Here is a 23186-nt window from a genome sequence, read left to right as displayed (position 1 = left end):
TTTTCTGCCCTCAGTTCTTCTCTAACATAATTACCTGACAGTTTAATTTAACATAGTCTTCTGGTTTTATCCGTTTGTTTATCGTGCTCCTTTGCCTATATCTGCACTAATATCTTTAAGAGTTCCAGTGCCTAACCCACCTGAATCTAGATCAACTGTGCATTTAATTCCTTGAATTCTTGATAAAATACTTTACTCGGGAAGGTGTAATTTAACTGAGATTTGTCCAGTCTCTGGACTTGTGAGTAATTCATCTAACATATCTAAAGTTTTCTAGTATCCATCTGTGTACCATTTCCTCTAATCAGTCTGTAAAACTACTGCATCCTATTTCACATAATCTTCCAATGTAACACTGGAAGTTTTGTGCATGTAAGAATATAGAAACATGCCTGCAGCATACATATGTGTGAGGATGTAGATGGTTCTGGTATTTTTAATTGATCTATACCATTCATCAGTGGTATGATCAGGATAGTCCAATATCATCCTAAGCTAGAAATAGAAGTCTTCTAAATCCACCATCATCTTCAACCTGTATGAACAAGCAGTTTTAATGCATTTGAGTGGCTTAGTGATTTGTTTGTTAAACAAATATATCTGAAACAATTTAAATTGTCTTGCTGTCACGATGAGATTTAAACTGATGGCTCTGGGTCATAAGTCCAGGGTCTAGATTGCTAGTTCAATGACATAGCTACTATGCTTCTGTATCCTGTATAAACTTATGAACCAGTTCCCCAAAATATCTGACCGAAAATCTCCAGGTTTCTCATATAAATGAGTCTTATGTAATCTAGATCTTTGAAGTAGTTTTAAAATGTTACATTTTTAAAAATCCACAACAATGACGTGCTTAGGCCCATTATTCAGATGAGTAGTTTATTTTTGCAGCCAGTCTTTGATCTGGAGCATTTTCATGAGTGCAACTGTAGCTCTGTGCCTTGCACTTGCAGAGGAGGTGCTGTGACATACCTCATGATACTGCATTGGTGACTGAATATTTTCCAGTTTTCACAAATGAAATCCATCATTATTTTTTCCTGGGTCAGCTGGTGAGGTAGTATTTGACATGATGTCAAAATCACAAAGAAGCTATTGTAGTAATCACATCACTGTAGTTTAGTAATGTAGTATTTCTATCTATTTCAAACCTAGACCTTGGGATATGCAGAGAGAAATTTGCAGAAAGATTTCATTCCCTTTCTTTGCAGTACTCAGTTTTTTTTGTACTTTGCCACAAGAATATTTTTAAAGTAACTTGACTTATTTCACCATAGTGCCTGGAAGTAATGACCCTTTTATGCCTCCTGGAGTAATGCCTAACAGTGGGATGCAGGATCTTTACAATCGTACTCCATCAGGAGGAATGGGCAACTTGAGTATGGGTCAGCGGCAACAGTACGCTTATGGATCCGGCTATGACAGGAGGTAAATAAAGCATTCTTATGGTGGAGTTTTTAAATGAAAAATTATAATTTTCTTCTTATTTTCCAAGTTGAGTGTAGAACAAGTTATTTTTGCTTTCGTTCCTGGTAGCAGCATTGGAAATTCTACTAATACATATTTTTAATTCGATCTCAGGATGCAGATGTCCTGACAAACATTTATTGTCCACTCCTGCCTTAAGGTAATGGTACTTAAATCGCTGCAGTTCCCACAATGTTTTTCCCAGTGATAATGAGGTTCTTGAATGCAGACAGATGAAGAGTCCATTAGACTCAGGATTTGAATTTGTGATGGAGTAAAATTTCTGGCAAGTCCACTTACCTACCCATGCTATTTGTTGGCATTGCTATCACTGAGATTCCTACCCTCAATATCCTCGGGGTGACTATTGACAAGAAACTGAACTGAACCAGCCAAAAGGGAAGGTCAGAGGTTGGGTATCCCATGGCAAATGGCCTGTAGGCAGAAGTCGGAAGTGCAATGTAATACCATCCACTTACTGGACAAGAGCTGTTTCAACAGCACATAAGATGTTCAGCACTGTCTAGGACCAAACAGCCGCCTTGATTGGCACCCATCAGTGGGTGCACTGTAGCTGCATTGTGTAGCATCTGAAAATTGCAATGCAGTTACTTAGCTAGTCTACCCTGACTGTGTCTCCCTAACCTGCAACCTCTAGAACCATCCTGACTTGAATGAAGAACTAATGGTGGCTTATTTACAACAGCACTAGGGATGTAACTTCACCAGAAGGAAGGCAGCAATTCAAGAAGATGATGCTCACAAGAACTGAGCAATGGATGCTGGCCTTGCCAGCAATGGCCGCATACTGAATGATAAAGAACATGGTATTGGGGGTATTCAGGAATGTTTAGTGAACAGAAAATAGTAGGAGTGAATCAGGTTGGAAAGCTGTGACTACTGGGATGCCACAGGGTTCTGTGCTGGGGCCTCAGTTATTCACAGTCTGTGTCTATGATTTGAATGAGGGGACCAAGTGTAAGATATTGAAAAATAAAAACAGAAAATGCTGTAAATACCCAGCAAGTCAGGCAGCACCTGAGAAGGAAGAAACATAGTTAGTATTTCATGTTCTGATTTAAAAAGTCATTGATCTGAAAGGTTCACTGTTTCTCTCCTCACAAGGTTCACTGTTTCTCTCCTGCCTGACCTCCTGCCTATTTCCAGTATGTGCTGTTTTTATTTCAGGTTTTTGTTTTTTTTTGCTTTTTGTGTAACCTGTCCAGATTTGCTGCTAGGTGGCAGTGTGGGCTGTGGGAAAATGTAGAGAGGCTTCAAGAGATATAGGCAGGTTAAATACATGAGGGAGGATGTGACAGAGGGAATATAATGTGTGAGGTCATCCACTTTAGTTGAAAAAAATTGAAAGTTTCAGTTTTACTTAAAGTGGTGAGAAATGGAAAGGTGTTGTTCAGAAAGTCCAAGGTGTCCTTGCACATAAATCACTGAAAGTTAACGTGCAGATACAGCAGCCAGTTTGGAAGCAAACAGTCTGTTAGCGCTTATTGAGTTCAAGAGGAAAAGCATCTTGTTTAACTACATAGGGCCTACTGTGACCACATCTGAAATATTGGTAAACATCTGCAGAAGGATGTATTTGTGATGGAAGGGTACAGCAAATGTTCACCAGATTGATTCCTGGGATGGCAGATTTGCAGTAAGAGGAAAAATTAAGCAGACATAGGTGTACACTATTTTCTTTTTAGAAAAATGAGAGGGATTCCCATTGAAATGCGTGGGGGGAAAAAAACTTATGGGGCTGAACGGGCAAGATGCAGGTTTGATGCCTCCCCTGGCTGGGGTGTCTAAAAGCAGTTGTCACGTCTCATATTAACAGCTTGGCCAGTGGGGTGGTGGATCTTAAAATTCTCTAACCAAGTGTGCAATGGGGCTCAGTTGCTGAGTATATTCAAAACAAAATGTGACAGAATTTTCCATTTTAAGGGATCAAGGGAAATGGCGTTAGTTCTGGAAAGTGCAGTGGAGGTGAAAACGTCCATCATGATCTTACTGAATGATGGAGCATGCACAAGGGCCCAGCTGATCTACTCCAGTTCCTATTTCTTATGTTCTTGAGTCTATTTAATTTAAAGTTCTTAAGTATGAAAAGTTGGTTGTTTTGTATTAGATGACAACACTGTTATCCACGTCCATTAAAAATGTACTTTTTCTGTGATTTCACAGGATGGGGTCCTAAATTTGGCTACAGGTATTCATAATTAAGAGAAAAGGAGTTAGTGAGAATAGATCAGAGCTTCCGTAAAGAGTTTCTATGTCAAAAGTGCAAAGTTAGTTGCACGTTATTGCAATTGAGAAATTGTGTACACCTGATAGAGGTTGTGAAAGAGTCAGACTGACAGGGAAAGTATGCAAGATCATCAGAGATAGAGGGGAATCTAAGAATGCTACCGAAAGTTAAATGGGAGTTAGTTATTAAGAAGATTTTACAAAGGCAATTCCACAGGAAATCAGCAAGTCCTTTGTAAGTTGCTACTACATCCTACGCCATGAGTTTAGTATTATAGAGATAGAAAGGATTACATGCAATAAGGTAAATTTTTTCAGTGACTTGATACATTTCAGTTGAGTCAGTAATCTTTCACTGCATGATACCCCATAGATATTTTAGAAAAACCAAAATCTGTGATCTTGTTCTAGGCCTGAACATGGAATGGGTCCTGAAGGCAGTATGGGACCTCCAGGAGGTCAGTCCAACATGATACCTTCCAACAATGACCCAAGTATGTACTCGCCAAACCGCTATCCTGCACAACAAAGGTAATTTTAACACATTTTTCATTAATAATTTAATATGTTATTAAACACCCATGACATTTCCCTGCTTCTCCAAAATTGTAGTGCAGGAAAAAGAGCTAATCCACTGCACCTCCAACTCGATAGTGTTTTTTGATACAGAAAGTAGACCAGATTGACCATTATGTCAGTTCTTCTATGGTCTCTTCTCTGTTACAGGGCATTTCTCAAAAACTGCTTGTAATTCATCAGCTCCATTCCCACCCCACTCCTGAGAGAAAGGGGACATTTTCAGTCTATTTGCCAGGCAGGAAGGCAGAATAGCCATGTTGCTGGAGTTTCTATCTGGTTTATCCATTCTGAGGTTTGCACAAACACTACTATTCCCTGAGATGAATATTTTTGTTGTGCTGTTAATTGAGGCTGCCAGATTACCGCTTTTTTTTAAATCTGACATTCTGCATGATGCTTATAATGTCCCAACATGTGTAAATCCAGATGATCCCCCAGTCACGCCAATAAAACTTTGCATTCCTCTTGGGAACAGCACCACCAAGTTCTGTTAAAGATAACATACTATCCTGACTTGGAACAATATTGTGGATCTTTCATTGTTGTCTGGTCAGAATTCTGAAACCCCCTATCTAATTGGGAGCTTCCTAATGGGTTCAAGAAAACCACCATTTCTCATTGTCCTTCAGGTATAGGAAGTAAATGCTTCTCAATGATGCCTACATTCCATGAATGAATTTGAAAATAAGGATCTTTGTATATCAGCAGTTAGAATCACATTACCTGACTATAGAATTCTACCATTTCCTTATTTAGTTTGCTAACTTGTAACATTTGCATAACCAAAATGGCTGTAATTTTTTAATGTCCTTGTTGGTTTAATTAAAGTCCAGATGAAACTGATGGCCTGAGTGTAACTAAGTGACCATCTTTGAACTAATAATGTGGCATGCAAACTTTTGGTTTGCATTCAATTTTTACTTGATTAGATCAACTAAGGACTGTATTTTTTTTTCCATCTTTGAAGACACACAATTGTGCGAACATTTTTCTTACAGGCACGATCTTTATGGGCAGCAATATCCAGGCCAAGGACCCCCTTCGGGACAGACACCATATGGAGGCCATCAAACTGGAATGTATCCTCAGCAGCAGGTAGAACAATCTGTAGAGTTACCACTGATAAACATAATAAAAATAATTAAAGTAAAAGTGTTTTGAATGCAAATAGCTTTTTTTAATATTATACAATTGTTTAATTTTTCTGATCTATTTTTGATAAAAGGTCATCACTCTGTTTGCATATTTCTCTGGGAAAGGATGTCACTTCACAAAAATAGTTCTGGCTAAATCGAGAGTTGTTGTTGGATAACAAAATATTTTTCCTTGAAGGTATCAATAACACTTCGTCTATAAAATGACAATTTTCTTGCATTCACAAAACCCATTGTATTACATTTAATGAACATGGGAACAGGAAGAAGTCATTTAGCCCTTTCAGCCATTTCCATCTTACATTAAGTCCTGTGGTGATCTGTGACCCAACTTGCCTTTTCTCACATTCACTTAGTAGTTTTGACTTTCAAAAACTTAGCGATCTCGGATATAAGAATAACTACTGATTTAGCATCAGTTGGTGTTTGCAGAAATTCCAGACTTCTGTATTTTAATACAATTTCTGCCTTCCATTATGAGACTGCTGAAATGTTGTACCAGAGTAGATACATCGAATACTGAAGGACCGTGATAGTCACTTGTGAATTTAAATCCAGAAAACCAGGCATGTTTTCTTAGTGTTGAACTATTCTGGATTGGAAATGAGTGCACATTCTGTGACTTCTTCCTCAGAGAAAATTTCCATCCATCACATTGTCAGACCCATTCATTCTTGTTTTAAGCATTATGTGTATCTAGTTTTTGGGGCAGTTGGGGATGGGGTACATAAAACAAAACCTGGTCATGAAATTCAGATATATTGATGCCATGAAGATAAGCAAATTTAATCTTGACAAAGTTTTACTCAGTGAAATTTCTTAACTCGTTACCTGCAAAAAAAAATTATTTCTCTTTGAGGTGCATAATTACCAATTCCATGAGTTATGCTAAAATAACCATGCTTGTATGTAGCTTGATCATAATGTAGATCTTGGAGCTGGCAGTAGATTAATTTTAAAAATACAATGTTCTTTTAACAATAAAATTAATGATTCCTTGGACCCATTCCTTGCCTTTCTTCACGTGGTTTGTTCTATTATTCCGTTACCAGCCTTTCTTACCTTCCACTCTCACCACCTTCTGTCACTTAATTTCAACTTCTTTCCACTCTGCTCACCATGCTTTCTTTACCATAATCCTCTGTCCTCTCTCTGTATTTTAAAACCTGATTAATTCCTATAAAAGGTAAACAGCACGGAATGTTAACTTAGTTTCTTGATCCACAGATGCTGGATGCCTTGGTGTTTCCAGCATTTTCTGTTTTCATTGCTTAATGTGCCTTCTATTAAAGAGTACATTGTATTATTATTTGCACAAGTATTCATCTTTATTTTTGTTTTATTGTGCAGAATTATAAACGGCCCATGGAGGGCATGTACGGTCCCCCACCAAAGCGCCATGAGAGTGACATGTACAATGTGCAGTATGGCAGCCAGCAGCAGGAAATGTACAATCAATATGGAAATGCTTATACTGGACCAGATAGGAGATCCATGCAAAGTCAGTACCCATTGTCATATAATAGAGACAGGATGCAGGGTCCAGGTCCAATGCAACAGCATGGAATGCCACCACAAATGATGGGAGGACCAATGCAAGTGTCCTCCACTGAAGGGCCACAACAGGGGATGTGGCAATCACGGAATGATATGCCTTATCAATATCCAAACAGGCAAGGCCCTGGAGCACCTCCGCAGGCATCGCCATATGCAGGGATGAATCGCACTGAAGAAATGATGTTACCTGATCAGAGAATGAATCATGAAGGCCAATGGCCCTCCCACATGAACCAACGTCAGCCTTCATATATGCCATCAGCTTCCATGGCTCCTATCACGCGACCTTCTCAGTCCTCCTACCAGACTCCTCCTTCAATGCCAAACCACATTTCCAGGGCTCCCAGTCCAGCTCCATTTCAACGGTCTTTAGAAAACCGAATGTCTCCCAACAAATCTCCTTACATGTCGTCCATGAAGATGCAGAAAGTTGGTCCTCCAGTTCCAGCCTCTCAGGTTGCTGTTCCACAACAACAGCCTCCCCCTGTAAGGCGGGAAATTACGTTCCCTCCTGGTTCAGTGGAAGCATCACAACCAGTCTTAAAAGCAAGACGAAAACTTACCTCAAAAGACACTGGTAAAAACTTTTACATTTGAATTAAGTTTGGGTTCATGATATAATTATGCTGGTACTGATAATAACTTAGCTATTAAATTGGAAATTTTGGATCAATTACAAAAGAAGAAATGTAAAGTTTGTTTTTAAAAAGGTTATAGGATGTTTAATGTTAGGATCTGTGTCAAAAGACTTTTTGCTTGCTTCAGGTGGAATTGCCCCAACTTACAATATTTGTCAGATATTTCAGCACCATTCCCCTTAAGTTTATTATTTTTAAAAAATCAGCTTAATGGTACACTGAAAGGATGAATATGGAAAGAGTTTCTCACCTCTCATATTTTGTTGTAATCTTGATTGACATAATCATTTCATGCAAATATACATGTTTTGAAATGCTTTCAAAATGATGAGGATAAAGGGTGTGCCAATCAACAGAGCTAATTACTTTAAATGTTTCATTTTGTCACCCGTGCCTCTCTCCACTCCAGCAACAAAGGTGTCAAACAAATGCAAAATTAACTTAACTCTGGCACTTGAATGGTAATTTTGTCTTTCAACACATGCTATACAGAAAACATATAGCAAATGGTAAACCATTTGATATCACAAATCAACACATTACATTCATTGGTAGGAAGTTGCTCACACTATGTAAAGTGCATTGGGAACAACCCTGTAAAAGAAGGTTTGATGCAGCTGGGTCTCCAGAAGACAACAGACTTGTACTGTAAATAGAACATCTCAAAGAGCAAAAGAACTATGGTCAACGTTGTAGTTTTAGTTCAGCTTGAATTTAGTTCACCTCTCTGTCAGATGGATGTGACTTTCTATTCTATGCTTTTGGCATTTATTTTGTGATTAGAATCATAGAAATGTTATGACTTGGAAGGAGGCCCATCATGTCCTTACTGGTTGAAAAAGAGTGATCTGGCTTAACCCCACCATCCAGGATCAGATTTGTAGTCCTGTAGGTCACAGCTCTTTAATCACATATCCAAGTACTTATTAAAACAGTCAGGGTTTCAGCCCCTATCACCCTTTCAGGCAGTAAGTTTCAAAGTGTGGAGTCTTTCCTCATTTCCCATCTAATCTACCTACCAATTACCTTAAATCTTTGCCTCCCTGTTTTAACGCCTGTGCAAAACAAAATAGTTGCTTTGTATTTAATCAATTTAGGCTTCTTATAATTATGTCTCTCTGTTTCAAGGAGAAGAATTCCAACCTATCCCACGTTGACTCATAAATAAAATTTTCCAGTCATGGCAATATCCTTGTAAACCTCCCCTTTAGTGTAATCATATCTTTCCTTAAATTTGGTGACCAGAACTGAGCGCAGTATTCAATGTATTGTCTAACTAACTTTTGTTGAAAACAGTTATAACATTATCTCGATGCTCTTGTATTCTACGTCTGGGCTAAGAAAGTCAAGCACCTGCATATTTTAACACCTTTTTGATCTGTCCTGCTCCCTTTAAGGATCTGTGGATACAAACTAAAGTCCCTCTGTTTTTCAACACTTCTCAAAATCTTACCCCCTATTGCATATTCCCTTGCTTTGTTGTATCTCCCCACGTACATCACATTACACTTCCTCGTCTTATGACGTAGAAGGAGATTATTTGGCCCATTGAAGCTCTACTGGCTCGTAGGGCAATCCCATCAATCCCCACTTAGTTTCCTATAACCTGTTCTTATATTCCCATTAACCACCTGCTAGTTCTCTTCAATCCACGAGGGATAATTTGCAGTAGCCAATTAATTTACTAACCAGCGCATCTTTGGGAGCACTTGAGGGAAAACCCACATGGCCATGGGATGAACATGCAGATTCCACACAGACAGGACTGGAGGTCAGGATCAAACCTGAGTCGCTGGAGCTGTGAGGCAGCAGCTCCACCTGCTGTGCCATTCTAGATCTGCCGACATTTTGTCCAATTGACCAGATATCAATATCTACCTACAGTCTAAATCCTGCCCCTTCATTGTCAGCAGCATAGCTGATCTTCATTTACCTACAAATAAGTTCTTCATGCCCCTTTAGAGGTCTAACTTATGAATCTGTACTACAAAGGTATTGGTATTGGTTTATTATTGTCACTTGTACCAAGGTACAGTGAATAACTTGTCTTGCATACTGTTCATACAGATCAATTCATTACACAGTGCAGTGAGGTAGTACGGAGAGCATTGAGGTTGTACAGGGTAAAAACAATAACAGAATACTGTGTACTGACCTCTGTGGAACCCAGACTGGTAACCCTGCCTTCCAGTCATCCACTGTGCTTCCTGTCACAAAGCCGATTTTTTTTGTTCTAATTTCCCTCTATACTTTGTATCCCAATATTTGATTGGAACATGACGGTCCTTTTTCTTTGCTGGTGCTACAAATCATGTGGTCATACACACAGAAACAGGCCCTTTGGCCCAACTCACTGATGGCGATCAAGGTGCCTTACTGAGCTAGAACCATTTGGCCCAGATGCCTCTAAACCCTTCCGTGAACCTATCCAACTATCTTTTAAACATTGTAATTTTAAATGTTGTCTTGACCAATGTCTTTAACTGGTAGCCCCAAAAAAATTGGTGATTCACCATTACTTCTGTGGAATATTGCTGTGTTCAAGAATAACTACTACATTGTGCAACAAGTTCAGGAATGATTGCAGTAAAAATGAGATACAGAACCTCAAGGATACCAGAACAAGAGCACCTGCCTCCATAGCTCTCTGGATTTTTTTTTCCTCTGAACAGCGGAGGAAAACATTCATGAAGTTCACAGATAGAGTTATGTAGCATGGAAACAGGCCCTTTGGCCCAACTCGTCCATGCCGACCAAGATGCCTACCTGAGCTAGTCCCATTTGCCTGCATTTGGCCTGTATCCCTCTAAACCTTTCCTATCCATGAACCTGTCCAAATATCTTTTAAACACTGCAACTGTACGAACCTCTACCATTTCCTCTGGCAGCTATTTCTATAGACCCACCACCACTTGTGTGAAAAATTGCCCCTCAGCTCCCCTTTAAAGCTTTCCCCCTCACCTTAAGCCAATGCCCTCTAGTTTTAGACTCCTCTACCCTGGGAAAAAGACTCTGACAATCGTCTATGCCCCTTATGATTTTATAAATCTCCATAAGGTAACCCCTCAGCCTCCTTTGCTCCAGGGAAAACAATCGCAGCCCATCCAATCTCTCCTTGCAGCTCAAGCCCTCCGGTCCCAGCAACATCCTTGTGAATCTTTTCTGCATTCTCTCCGGCGTAATGCTTTCTTCCTATAGTATGTTGACCAGAACTGCGCACAATATTCCAGGTGCAGTCTCACCAATGTCTTGTACAGCTGTAACATGACATTACAACTCTTGTACTCGGTGCCCTGTCTAATGAAGGCAAGCATACCGTGTACCTTCTTCATCACTTTGTCTACCCATGTGATCAGTTTCAAGGAATTATGCACTTGTTACCCCTACATCTCTCCTTGTTCTACACACGCCGCAGAGCCGTGTCGTTTACTGTGTAAGTCCTGCCAACTTTAGAACTGCTCTGATGGCTGGAGCCCTGCAATGTGTGGCAGAGCATGCTTCATTATTCATAACTTTCTGCTGTATGCTGCTTCATCTTGTCATTACCTTAACAGTAGACAGCTAAGGACTTGGGAGAGGAGGAGGTGGAGGGGGAAGTGAAAAATTACGATGTCGGATTTGTGGGGACGGGATTGGAGGAGTCGGGGAGGGTGAGAGAAAGGAGATTTCTGCCTTTTTTTTCCATCACCAAACTGCTGAAGGTTTTAAACCATAGATGTTTTTGTGGGGTTGGGAGCAGGAGGCAGGAGAGCTATAGCTTACTAGTGATCCATGTGAAGAGAGAAAGAGAAATGCAGGTAAAGGCAGAAGGGAGTGTTATTAATGGTGTATGAAACATGCAGTTTTCTGGATTAGCCAAGTTTGTGCATCCTACAAACCCCCATTGTGGGTTTTTGATTGAAATGCCATTATCGAGGATTTAGTGCAATGATATGAGGTGGTATCAGAGAGAGCTTGAAAATTTTAATTGTGCAAACCTTGGCAGTGGATCTCTGTTAAGATCTGTAAATAATTTAGATTTGACTACAAGAGATTTCTCTCTTTGTATTACATTTCTTTTTATATCAATATAGTTAATATCTTGATTCTGTGTGCACTGTTGCTGCCCTTTTCCCTCGTGTATCTCCATGTATCTCCATTTGCAGTAGTAGCAAACTTGGCTCTTGAGTCTGTAGGTTTGAGGTTTCAGCCTCACTCCAAAGAAGTGAGCATCTGATCCAGGCCAACACCTCAGAGTGCAGAAATACAGGAGTGAAATCTCTCAGCCGTGACATTTAAACCACTGTGTGCCTGCTTGTGCAAGTGAATATAAAAGATTCCAGGACTCTGAAGGTAAACAAGGGAGTTTGCCCTCTAGTAGTGTCACAAACATTGTTGAAATCATGGCTCTTGATGGTGCCATACTGTGCTCAAATTAACTTAGGGCAGATTGGGACAGTGACTGAACTGCAGAAGTATTTCATTAGATATAAATTGCCTAAAGACATCCCAATGTTGCAAATGGAAGTATATAAATGTATTTTTTCATCCTTTATTACAAAAACTACCTCTGGAAACTTGTGTAATTACATCCTGCAGTCTTTATGGAGGTGCTGCAACACTTCCCTTCAGCTGAAGAGCGTAATTGTTGCTAAAGTCAATTCAGCTTATATTTGGATGCAGAAATTTACAGTGATAAAATAAGGATTTAGTAATGCATTTTAAATAGGTATCAAACTGCACGACTTTACACGAAGTTACCATCAGCAAAAATCAAGCAACAACCTGAGTATCTTTTATTTCTTCAAGGGTTACGTGCAACATTACCAATGCCAACATTTATTACCAATTTTTATTTGTTCTTCAAATAGAAGGTGGTGGTGAGACGCGGCCCCCAGTCCATGCGGTGGAAGTGCTCCCCCCCCCCCCCCCCCCCCCCCCAGTGCTGTTACATAGGGAGGTCCAGTTTAATGACTCATTGACAATAAAATAACAGCTGTATTCATCAGGCTGGTGGATGACTTGGTGCAAAAGTGGAGATGGTGGTGCTCCTGTGCACATGCTGAGCATAACCTTCCTGTGTTGCTTGCCATTTGTAAACATAAACCTGAATGTTGTCTGGGTGTTGCTGCATTTTAAGCATAAATTTGAGGAAAGACAAATGAAACTGAACACTCTGCGATCATTGCTGAGCATCCTCACTTCCGAACTTCATGATGTAATAATCTCAGACAGAAAGGAAATAAGTCCCCAGAACTTGATCTGCATTGAAGGTTTTGAAGTGGATGCCCTGGTTGTCATCTTCCAAAATTGATTCTTAAATGGTTCCCACAGAACACAAGGTGGCAAATGTAACCCTAGAATTCAAGGAAGTTGAGAGAGAGAGAGAAGTGGGCAACTATTGACCAATTAGCCTGTCCTGAATAGTATGGAGATTGCTGGAATCTGTAATTGAGAAAGTGGTAACAGGACACTTAGAAAATAATAAAAAGATGGGGCAGGCTCAATGTGCGTTTATGAAGCTGAAATCACATTTGACGAATCTGCTGGAATTATTTGAGTTTGTAACTAGCAGAATAAAAAGGGTGAACCAGTTGTGTATTTGGACTTTGAGAAGGTGCAGTATAAGGGGTTATTAAACAAAATTAAGTGCATGGTAATAGGGAATAGTTTTCTGGTGCGGATTGAGGATTAGTTCAACAGGTGGAAACAAAGTAGGAATAAGTGGCTCAGTTTTGAATTCGGAGGCTGTGGCTGCTCAGATCATTTCTGGGGCCACGACTGTTCACAGTCTGTCAGTGATTTGGATGAGATAATCAATGGCAATATATTAGAGCTTTCCGATGATATAAGGCTGGGTGACAGTGCGGGCTGTGAGGAGGATGCAGGGAGGCTTTGGGGATAGAGGCAGGTTAACTGGACGATGTGGAAAAAAACATGAGGACATCCAGTTTGGTAGAAAAAAATGGAATGGTAGAATATTTTTTTTACGTAGTGTGAGGTTGAAAGGTGTTGGTGTTTAGAAGGACCTGGCTGCACTTTTGCATAAGTCACTGAAAGTTAACATGCAGTTACTGCAAGCAATGAAAAAGGCAAACAGCATGTTGGCCTTTATTGCAAGAACATTTCATTACCAAGGTAGAGGTGTCTTGCTTCAATTAGGTAGGGTCCTAGTGGGACCAGATTAGGAATATCACAAACATGCCTGGTCTCCCTACCCAAAGATAGATATCCTTGCAAAAGAGGAGAGTAGTCTAGGTTCACCAGATTGTTGTATGAGGAAAGATTGAGCAGGCTTGGTCTATACTCCCTTGAGTTAAGCAAATGAGAGATGATCTGATTGAAGCCTACTTAAATTCTGCAGAACTTGATGGGCTAAATATTGGTCATATGTTTCCTCTGGCGGAGGTATCTGAAAATTGAAGATCGGCCATTCAGGAGAAAGATGAAAAGTAATTCCTGCACCCAGAGAGCAGTGAATCTTTGGAATTCTCTACCTGAGAAGGCTGTGGAAGATCAGTTCAGTATATTCAAAACAGAGATCAATAGCTCAGTATATTCATGACAGAGTTCAATAGATTTTTCGAAATTAAGAGAATTGAAGGATATGGAGCTCATGCATTAAAGTTCACTGAGGTAAAAGATCAGCAAATGACCTTACTGAATTGTAGAGCTGACTGAACGGACTATCCCTTATATTTCTTATGACCTCTCTAAATCCCACCTCATTGGCGGTTCTTCAGAAGCAATTTCCTTATGTTTTAAATTACCAGAGTATCCTTTCTAAAATGAATGGGGCATGATGCCAACACAATCTGTCGTCCTTGAGTATAAGTGATGTCTCAATCCAATTGGAAAAAAGCTGTTAAAAATTGTATGAATATGTGTGTGCCTTTAAAAGAAAATTAAAAATTTAACACAAGGTTAAGAGTAACTAAGTGTAGAGTAACTTCAAAGTCCAATCTGAATACCATTGCCCAAACTAATCCCAGCCATTAGAGCTTCATGCTTTTTTTGATTAACTGAAATTGTTGTTAATGGCATTGAAAACTCTTCACACAGCTGTTTAATATAATCAGGTTACAGAAGGTCAAGGAATTTTATTTAAATTTTCACAGACTAAATGAACTTAAACTAAAACAAACTTTTTTTGAGCTTTACATTTCTTGAAGAACATCAGTTTTGCACATTTAAATATGTACTTTAACCAGGATAGGGCTTCAGTTTGCCCTGCTCAAGGCCTGGTCACTGCTCATGGACTCACCTCATGGAATGGCACTGAGGCCAGAAGGGCAGTGGGACTAGCACAGCCAGAAAAGATAAATGCACCAGCAGAGATCCCACATGAGAACAGGCAGTGTTGGATGTTCCAATGCCTCTTATTTCTCCCCCATTAAAGCACTTTGTACATCCTGTTATCCGATTTCACCTATCTTTTTGCAACCTCCTTTAGTCCATTACTTTCCTCCTTGCAATTAACTACATTTCTGAATTCCATGTAATCTGATTTTTCTCTTTATTTGTTCACAGAATTGTTGCCTTGCTGGTGAGGCTTATTCAACTGCCCTTTAAACTGAGCGACTTGGCAGGTCATTTGAGCAGTTGAGCATTAACTATATTGGTGTGGTAGGGAGTTACACAAGGGTCAAATGAGTAGATTGATGAACTGGACCCAGTAGGACAATCCAGCAGTTTCACTGTTACTATAACTGATACTAGCTTTTTACTAAAGGTTTATTAAGTTGAATTTCAAGTTCTCAGGTGGGTTCAAGCTTTTGAGTTACCTGTGCAGTAACATAATCATTTTGTAACCATGCCCCCTATACTGAATTACCAGAATCCGGGATGTTAATACATCAGCAAAGCTTGCATTCATGAAACACATTCTAAACATTCCCTAACATTAATGGCCATATGCCAGTTCTTCCATTATTTCATACATATATGTGCCAACAGTTAGTGTCAATTTGATCAGCTGAGGATTTCAGGTTTGACTAACTCCTGTTTGAACTGCTATTCATGATTTTTCAGGAGCCCCAGAGGCATGGCGGGTTATGATGTCCCTCAAGTCTGGCCTTTTGGCTGAAAGCACTTGGGCTCTGGATACCATCAACATCTTACTTTATGATGATAGCACTGTAGCGACGTTCAACCTCTCCCAGGTAAATAAACCTACTTGAAATGAAGACATTGTGTTTTGGAATTTTGTGATCCTATTATCTGAGAGTTCTGTTTCAGTCCAAGTTTGCTGATGGTGGATGTAGAACTGATTTCCTCTCCAACTAATCGTTATTTTTTCATGCAAATTTGTGCATTTTGTATTCCTGTGAATATCATAATTTAAAAGCCATTTTCTGCTCAAGCAATCAGAGAAATTAGACTAACTAGTTGGGTTCTGTAGTGATAATCAATTCTATTGCATTTCTTTCAACTACTGGAGTTGGTTCCTCAAGATTCTCTTCAATGCACTGTGGTCAAACCAATCAGAAAACAGGATGGAAGACTGTAATGTAGTCGCAAATTCTGCTTAAACTAAGCCAGGGATTTTGAGATCGTAGTGCATGCTGTAACACCATGGTTGTGGTGATTCATCTATTAAGAAAATGAGCAGCTTTAAATTTAGACTGATCAAGTCAAGCTATTTGGTTGGGTATGGTAATGTATCCTTGGCACATTTGACTGTGAACATTCAAAGGAATTTTGAGGTTTCAGTTTATTAACCAGGCAATGGACTTAAAAACTGAAGGAAGAATATAATTTGAATCATAGAATCAAATAGAACAATGAGCTGTTCATCTCACTGTGTCTTTCAGCTGTAAGAGCTATCTAAATAGCTGTACTTAATCATTCATAGCTTTGCAGATTTTTTTTTTCCTCTCGAGGATATTGAGGCACCAGATAAGATGTAGGAAAAAAACAGAAGATAGGTACCAGAGCTAAAAAGATATATTTACCAGGAAACACTAAACAGGTTTTGCTGAACTTTCATCAAAACTGTTCTGATGAAAATTAATAACCAAAAATGTTAATTTTTTTCTCCAAATGGATTGTGGCTCAGCTACTCAGTATTTCCAGAAGTTTTTTTTTGATTTGGATCTTCAGCAGCTGCAGTATTTTGCATTATCATTTAGTTATTACTTCCTGAAATTCTTCCCTGCAACATTTTCAGTGTTTTTCTATTGTAAAGTACATCTGGCAGTTGTCTTTCATCAGTCATGTCTTCCTGAAATCTTCAACTTCTGTGATGTCCACTGATCTTTAGTAGTTCATTGAGCACGATAGTAGTTGTTGTTCTGTTGCTTTTGGAGCAATATGCAAGATGTTAATGAATAAATGTCAGAATTCTTAATTAATCACACGTAAATAAATTAGTTATAATGAACACTGCAAAATAGACCCATTATACTACTAGTGTGTTGTACGGTGCGGAAACAGGCCCCTTGGCCCAAATCATCCTTGCCCACCAAGTTAGCAAAGTTTTATTAAATATTTTGGAAAAACTGAACTTTATTTTTGAACTGATTTTTGAGAAGTATGCTGCTGACATAATATCATTAAAATTGAGTGATCTTTTTTATTCTTCCAGAGTGGTTTTCAAAATATTGAATATGAACTTCTATCTTAATTTCTGAAAGTCTGTGTAGCTTAGCTAAAAATAATAATTGTATAACTGTTTATAGTATAAATGCAGCATTAAAATTATGCAGCTAAAATCAGAAAAGAAGAGGGTTAAAAATGGAAGGAAAATATACATTGCAATTGAAATGATACTCAGTAGTACAACTGGCCCGGTTTGTACCGGCGGCATGAACAGAAATCAAAATACTCCATTTTGGATCAAATGCTCTACAGATTAGGGACCTAATGCCATTTAAATAAGTTTATTTGAAAGCCTAAATTTAAAGTGCATGTAGAAGAATGTGCTTGAAGTTCTGAAGATAAGAACTTTTATTTCTGTTTTTGTTGCAGTTGTCTGGTTTCCTGGAACTTCTGGTAGAATATTTCAGAAGATGCTTGATAGAAATATTTGGAATTTTAAAAGAGTACGAGGTTGGAGATCCAGGTCAGAAGGCTCTGCTTGATCCCAATGTATTTAAGAAAGATGATGTTAACTGTACTAAAGATGATATCATGGAGGAGGAAGAGGGGGAAGAAATTGATGATGATGATGACTATGACGACGACGATGATGATCAGGAAGAAGATGATCAATCAGAAAGTGAAGACAGTCAAGTCAACTTTGCAGCAGGTGATTTGCAACTTGGTGAAGAAAAACCAAAACAAGCCAGTAAATTTGACAGGCTACCATTGAAGATTGTCAAGAAGAAGGACCTTTTTGTTGTAGACCGCACGAATAAACTTGGTCGAGTTCAGGAGTTTGACAGTGGATTGCTCCATTGGAAAATTGGTGGAGGTGACACAACAGAGCACATTCAGACCCATTTTGAGAGCAAAATGGAAATATTGTCACGCAAGAGGGTGACGGGATGCTTAAGTATACCAACTAAAGAGAAAAAGACGAAAGAGCATGAGAACAAAGAAAGCATCAGTACAGAAGAGCAGCCAGAAAAGAGTATCACAGCGACGATAGATGATGTGTTGTCAGCTCGGCCAGGTGCCTTGCCAGAAGACCATTCCAATGGTTCGGCTTCTGAGACAGAAAGCAGTAAATTTCTCTTTGGCATCCACCAGGCAAAAAAACACAGAAGTATAAAGTTATTGGAGGATGAGCCTTGCAGCCGTGATGAGACTCCATTGTGCACAATCTCTGACTGGCGGGACTCTTTGGCAAAGCGTTGTATTTGTGTGTCAAATATAGTTCGTAGCTTGTCTTTTGTGCCTGGGAATGACATTGAAATGTCAAAGCACTCGGGCCTAATACTCATTTTGGGAAAGCTGATATTGCTTCATCACGAGCATCCAGAAAGAAAGCGAACACCACGGACATATGAGAAAGAGGAAGAAGAGGATGAAGGAGTAGCCTGCAGCAAAGACGAATGGTGGTGGGATTGCCTTGAGGTTTTACGGGAGAACACCTTAGTTACATTAGCCAACATTTCTGGGCAGCTGGACCTGTCTATATACCCAGAAAGCATTTGTTTGCCAATTTTGGATGGCTTGCTACACTGGATGGTATGTCCTTCAGCAGAAGCCCAGGATCCTTTCCCAACAGTGGGACTGAATTCAGTCCTGTCACCACAGCGACTTGTGTTGGAAACTTTATGTAAACTCAGCATTCAGGACAATAACGTGGATCTCATCCTGGCAACTCCCCCATTCAGCCGTCAGGAGAAACTATATGCTACTTTGGTTAGGTACGTGGGGGACCGGAGAATTTCAGTCTGCCGAGAAATGTCTGTTGCTCTGTTGTCAAACTTTGCCCAGGGAGACACGTTGGTTGCAAGAGCTATTGCTGTGCAAAAAGGAAGCATCAGCAACCTGATCAGCTTTCTTGAGGATGGCCTCACTGTGGCCCAACTTCAGCACAGTCAACCTAACCTGATGCACATGCAGCCTCCGCCGATTGAGCCAACCAGTGTGCACATGATGTGTCGGGCAGCCAAGGCTTTACTTGCCATGGCTAGAGTAGAAGAGAACCGCTCTGAATTTGTTTTACACGAGGGTCGCTTGCTAGATATTTCTATATCATCTGTTCTGAACTCTATGGTTGCATCTGTCATTTGTGATACACTGTTCATGATTGGTCAGTTATGACAGAAGTGGGAAGCCAAGCATGTGTGAGTGGAGACAAAGAAGTTGCATTTGATTGGCTGTTTCTATTATTTATCCAACAAAAAAGTAACCTTTGCTCCTATGCCCCGTTTACTAAAGAAATTGGGCTTTAAAAAAAGTAGTCAAATTGGTCAAATATAAGATGGAAATAAATATTTGCTGTATGTGTATAAGTACTTTTTAAAACATTTTTTTAACCAAAGTTGCTGTCTAGTACAGTTGGGGTCATCTCTATCCCTAGATTCCCTTTGGGTGTTTCTTTCATGTTTGTATGATATTTTTGGAAGCAAAACAGGTGAATTTTGAAATGTGGCAAACATTGTACAATTAAATATTCTTTACCAGTTAAAAAAGGAAAAAAAATGGGGAAAAAACAGATTAATTTTGAAATGTACACACCACAGAAAGCGCTGTGCAATAGAACTTAGTGATCTAGGTATAGGGGATCAAAAAAAGGTGTGCATAGTCAACTGTAAAACACAAAATATAAAAATGCATTAGTCTAGCAGCAAACAACTGTTGACCTGGGTTGGGGGGCTGGGAGAGAAAGTGATGATAAACACAAGTTGCTTCCTCATGATACTGTCATATTCATACCTTTCTTGACCTTCCACAGTATGACAGTCCTCAGCAGTCTCTTAGTTCACTCAGTTTATCTTTTGATATTTTTTTCCAACAGCCAAAGGGCTGTAATGTATATAGAAGTTGTACATTGCACATACCCTCAAACTATTTCTGTTGTGTTTGGTTTTTTTTGTTTCTTTTAGAATGAGGTTTACAGTTTTCCTTTCTCCATGATGTGGTAAGGTTTAAAAAAAGTGGTAGATTTTAATTATTTTTTTTATTATATATTTTTGGCCATATCTCCTATGAGGGTGATGTACAAGTTTCTGTATGTATAAAGTTGTGCTCTATTTCAAGGAGAGCAGCTGATCACATTTTGCTTCGTAATCAAGGTGTGGAAAAGGTTAAGTACAGGTAATGATCAGAAATTTAAAAAAAATGAAGAAACACAATTTCAGAAATTTTTCAGTGATGCGAATCAGCATATTTGTATTTCAGATAATGTAGTTAAAAACATTGATGTAAATTCCTCCTTTTCCTCTGGCTTAATGAATATCATTTATTCAGTATAAAATCTTTATACTATATGTTCCACATGTTAAGAATAAATGTACATTAAATCTTGTTAAGTGCTGTGATGATTGTTCTTGAATAATTTTTTTAATGGATGCAAATGCTTTGGAAGATTCTGCCTGTACTGCTTAGAATTTAATTTTATGGTGGAAAAATGTAATTGTACTGCAGGAAAAATTAGTTGCCTTGGCCATCGATTTCTCTTCTGTCATTGTTCTAAACGTGGACAGGCCTTGGTGCAACAGAGGTCCCAGAAGCAGCAGGATACCCTGATCAATGATACTTTAAAATACTGATGTAACATAGTCATGGATGGCCTGAAAGAAGGATACATAGTGGAAGGGTCATCTGACCTGATTCTGTCTGAACTCTGAAACAGCAATGCAACCTTTGACACAATCATTTGATTTTCTTTTACCAGTTGTACTGTTATGTTATTTATGGGAGTTTTCAATTTGCAATTACTTGTATCAAGTTTAACATTTAGAGAAGCCTCTCCTTTGCTGTATTGAATCTGACAAAATGTACATGACAAAATGTCGTATTGATCATTCAGCTAGTTGAAAAGTATTGCCAGGTAGTGGGCCATCTGTCATTCAGCAACTTGCATATCATAGTTAAAATTGTTGGGGAATTTCAGTATCCGGATTCTATCTTTGCTTCTAGTTTCTTTCTGTCACCCGAATAGCCCTTCCAAACTTGTCTGAGAGACCGGACCTACCACCTGGTTTTGCATCACTATTAACTAAAATGCTGACCAGGAAACTTCCCTGTTAACTGATTTTTAAATAGTTCTGTAAGCTACCATTCATCATCCCTTCAAATCCACTATCATCCCAGTGCTGAAAGCTCTTTGGTTGAATCTCTCTAGTCACACCAAAATAGCTCTTGAATTCACAAATGACATTTTATGTGACTGTGAGAAGGGTAATCTATTTCCCCTCCTGTTTCTCAGCTGCCTACATTCCTTGACGTTGTTAACCGCAACATTCTCCTCCAATACCTATCTGCCATTTTCCAGCTGTAAGTAACTGTACTCACAAAATATAAGGATAATTTCCATTCATTGCCAGGGAATCACCTAAAATGGCTCCTCCTTCTCCTCCTGCACTGTTACTCATGGTGTCTCCTAAGGTCTGTCCTTGGCCCTCTTCTACTTCTCATCTACATGCAGCCTCTCAACAAAAACATCCAACAGCTCCTCGACAGTTTCCATACCAATGTTAAGAAAACACAGATCTATCTCAGTATCACCTCCCTTAACACCACCACCATGCCTCTAAATAGTCATACAGCTTGTCTGACATCCCATACTGGATGAGGAGAAGCTTCCTTCCACTAAATATTGGGGAGACCAAAGCCAGTGTCTGTCACAAAATTTGTTACCCAGAGAGTGACCCCATCTACCTTTCCCTGACATCTGCCTAAAACTGCTGGTAACTGTCAGATTTGTCCGTGATGTGATCTTTGGACCACATACCCATGTTGTTAGAGCCTATTTTTGCCTCCATAAACATTGCCTGATCATTTGATGCTGAAACTCTCATCCATGCCTTTGTTACCTTTAGCCTGGATAACTCCATTGTATTCAAATCTGGCCTCACTTGAAACTTCAGGCACTCTGCTGCCCATGACTCAAAACATACCTAAACCTGATCATCTCAACACCCTCTGCTCACTGACTTCCATTGACTTCTCATTAAGCAAACTTCTATTTTAAAAATCCCATCTGTGATGTCATTCTACCATGGCCTTACCCTTTGCAATCCTCCAAGAATCCTGCATTCATCCATTTTTGTCTCATTGATCATCTCTGAACTTAATCACTTTATTCTCAGCTGTGCTTTGAGCTCCCAGAAACACAGATTCTGGAATTCTCTGTTTTACCTTTCTTCCTTTTAAGGTGCTCCTTAAAACCTACCTCTTTGACAGAGTCACCTGCTTAGATATTTCCTTGTGTGACTCGTGTCAAATTTTATTTGTTGGCATTCCTGTGAAGCGCCTTGGGACGTTTTGTTACATTAAAGGTGTAAAAATAATTACAAGTTGCTATTGTTATGTTTGCTAAACCTGATTATAATCGAATTTGAAACACTGAGCGTTGTGTTATGCATGAATTCATGCTGCAATTTAAATGTTTTTGATTGGGCAGCCAGGGTATCTTACTGAGAAGAGTTTTCATGAGCCAGTGACATCTTGGCTGCTGCCTTTGACAATCTTTTTCATGAAACTTGAAGCACCAGAAGGGGCTTTAGAGCCACAGAAAACTTACAAAAATTAACCACAAAGAAATAAAAGCTTAAACCCCTACTCATCCTGTAGGAACATTATCTTTAAGAACCATTAAACCTTTTTTGCGGTGGTGGGGGGAGAAAACCCAAATCAGAAGTGGTAGTCAGAGATGTCTTGATTTATGAAGGTCGTATCTGGTAGCATCATGCACTTGATTGAATCAATGAGTGCTTTGAAGCATCTGATAATGTGCCCTATGTAAGAGTAAAATAATACTGACATATTTTTGCAGCATTGTTTTTTTTGCTGGTTAACATTGGTTGTTTGATACTGTGCTGGAGACCTCTAGTGACAGCTCAAAATCAATACAAAAGCTTTTTCTAGGAAAATAATCTGTAATGCTTGAGTCTTTGTAGCTGTATAGTGCTTTGTATTAATGACCTATTTGTTGCTTGCTCGG

The 23186-nt window shown here is 39.2% G+C and overlaps 1 protein-coding gene across 4 annotated transcripts in view; it reads left to right on the top strand.

Annotated features, from left to right (window-relative positions):
• The window catches only part of arid1b (AT rich interactive domain 1B (SWI1-like)), a 349190-nt gene extending 326452 nt beyond the window's left edge, over window positions 1-22738 (top strand). For all 4 annotated transcript variants that reach the window (XM_052011358.1, XM_052011361.1, XM_052011359.1 and 1 more), the window contains 6 exons: window positions 1281-1431; window positions 4129-4248; window positions 5295-5391; window positions 6801-7584; window positions 15656-15786; window positions 17594-22738. In XM_052011358.1, the coding sequence (XP_051867318.1) occupies window positions 1281-1431; window positions 4129-4248; window positions 5295-5391; window positions 6801-7584; window positions 15656-15786; window positions 17594-19339 (3029 nt within the window). In that variant the 3' untranslated portion in view covers window positions 19340-22738. The remainder of the gene's footprint in view (window positions 1-1280; window positions 1432-4128; window positions 4249-5294; window positions 5392-6800; window positions 7585-15655; window positions 15787-17593) is intronic.
• Window positions 22739-23186: the final 448 nt, after the last annotated feature.

The sequence above is a fragment of the Pristis pectinata genome, chromosome 3, assembly GCF_009764475.1.
Source record: "Pristis pectinata isolate sPriPec2 chromosome 3, sPriPec2.1.pri, whole genome shotgun sequence".
Classification (NCBI taxonomy): domain Eukaryota; kingdom Metazoa; phylum Chordata; class Chondrichthyes; order Rhinopristiformes; family Pristidae; genus Pristis; species Pristis pectinata.
The sequence above is the reverse complement of the archived record's forward strand: the minus strand, read 5'-3'. Positions and strand labels throughout refer to the sequence as shown.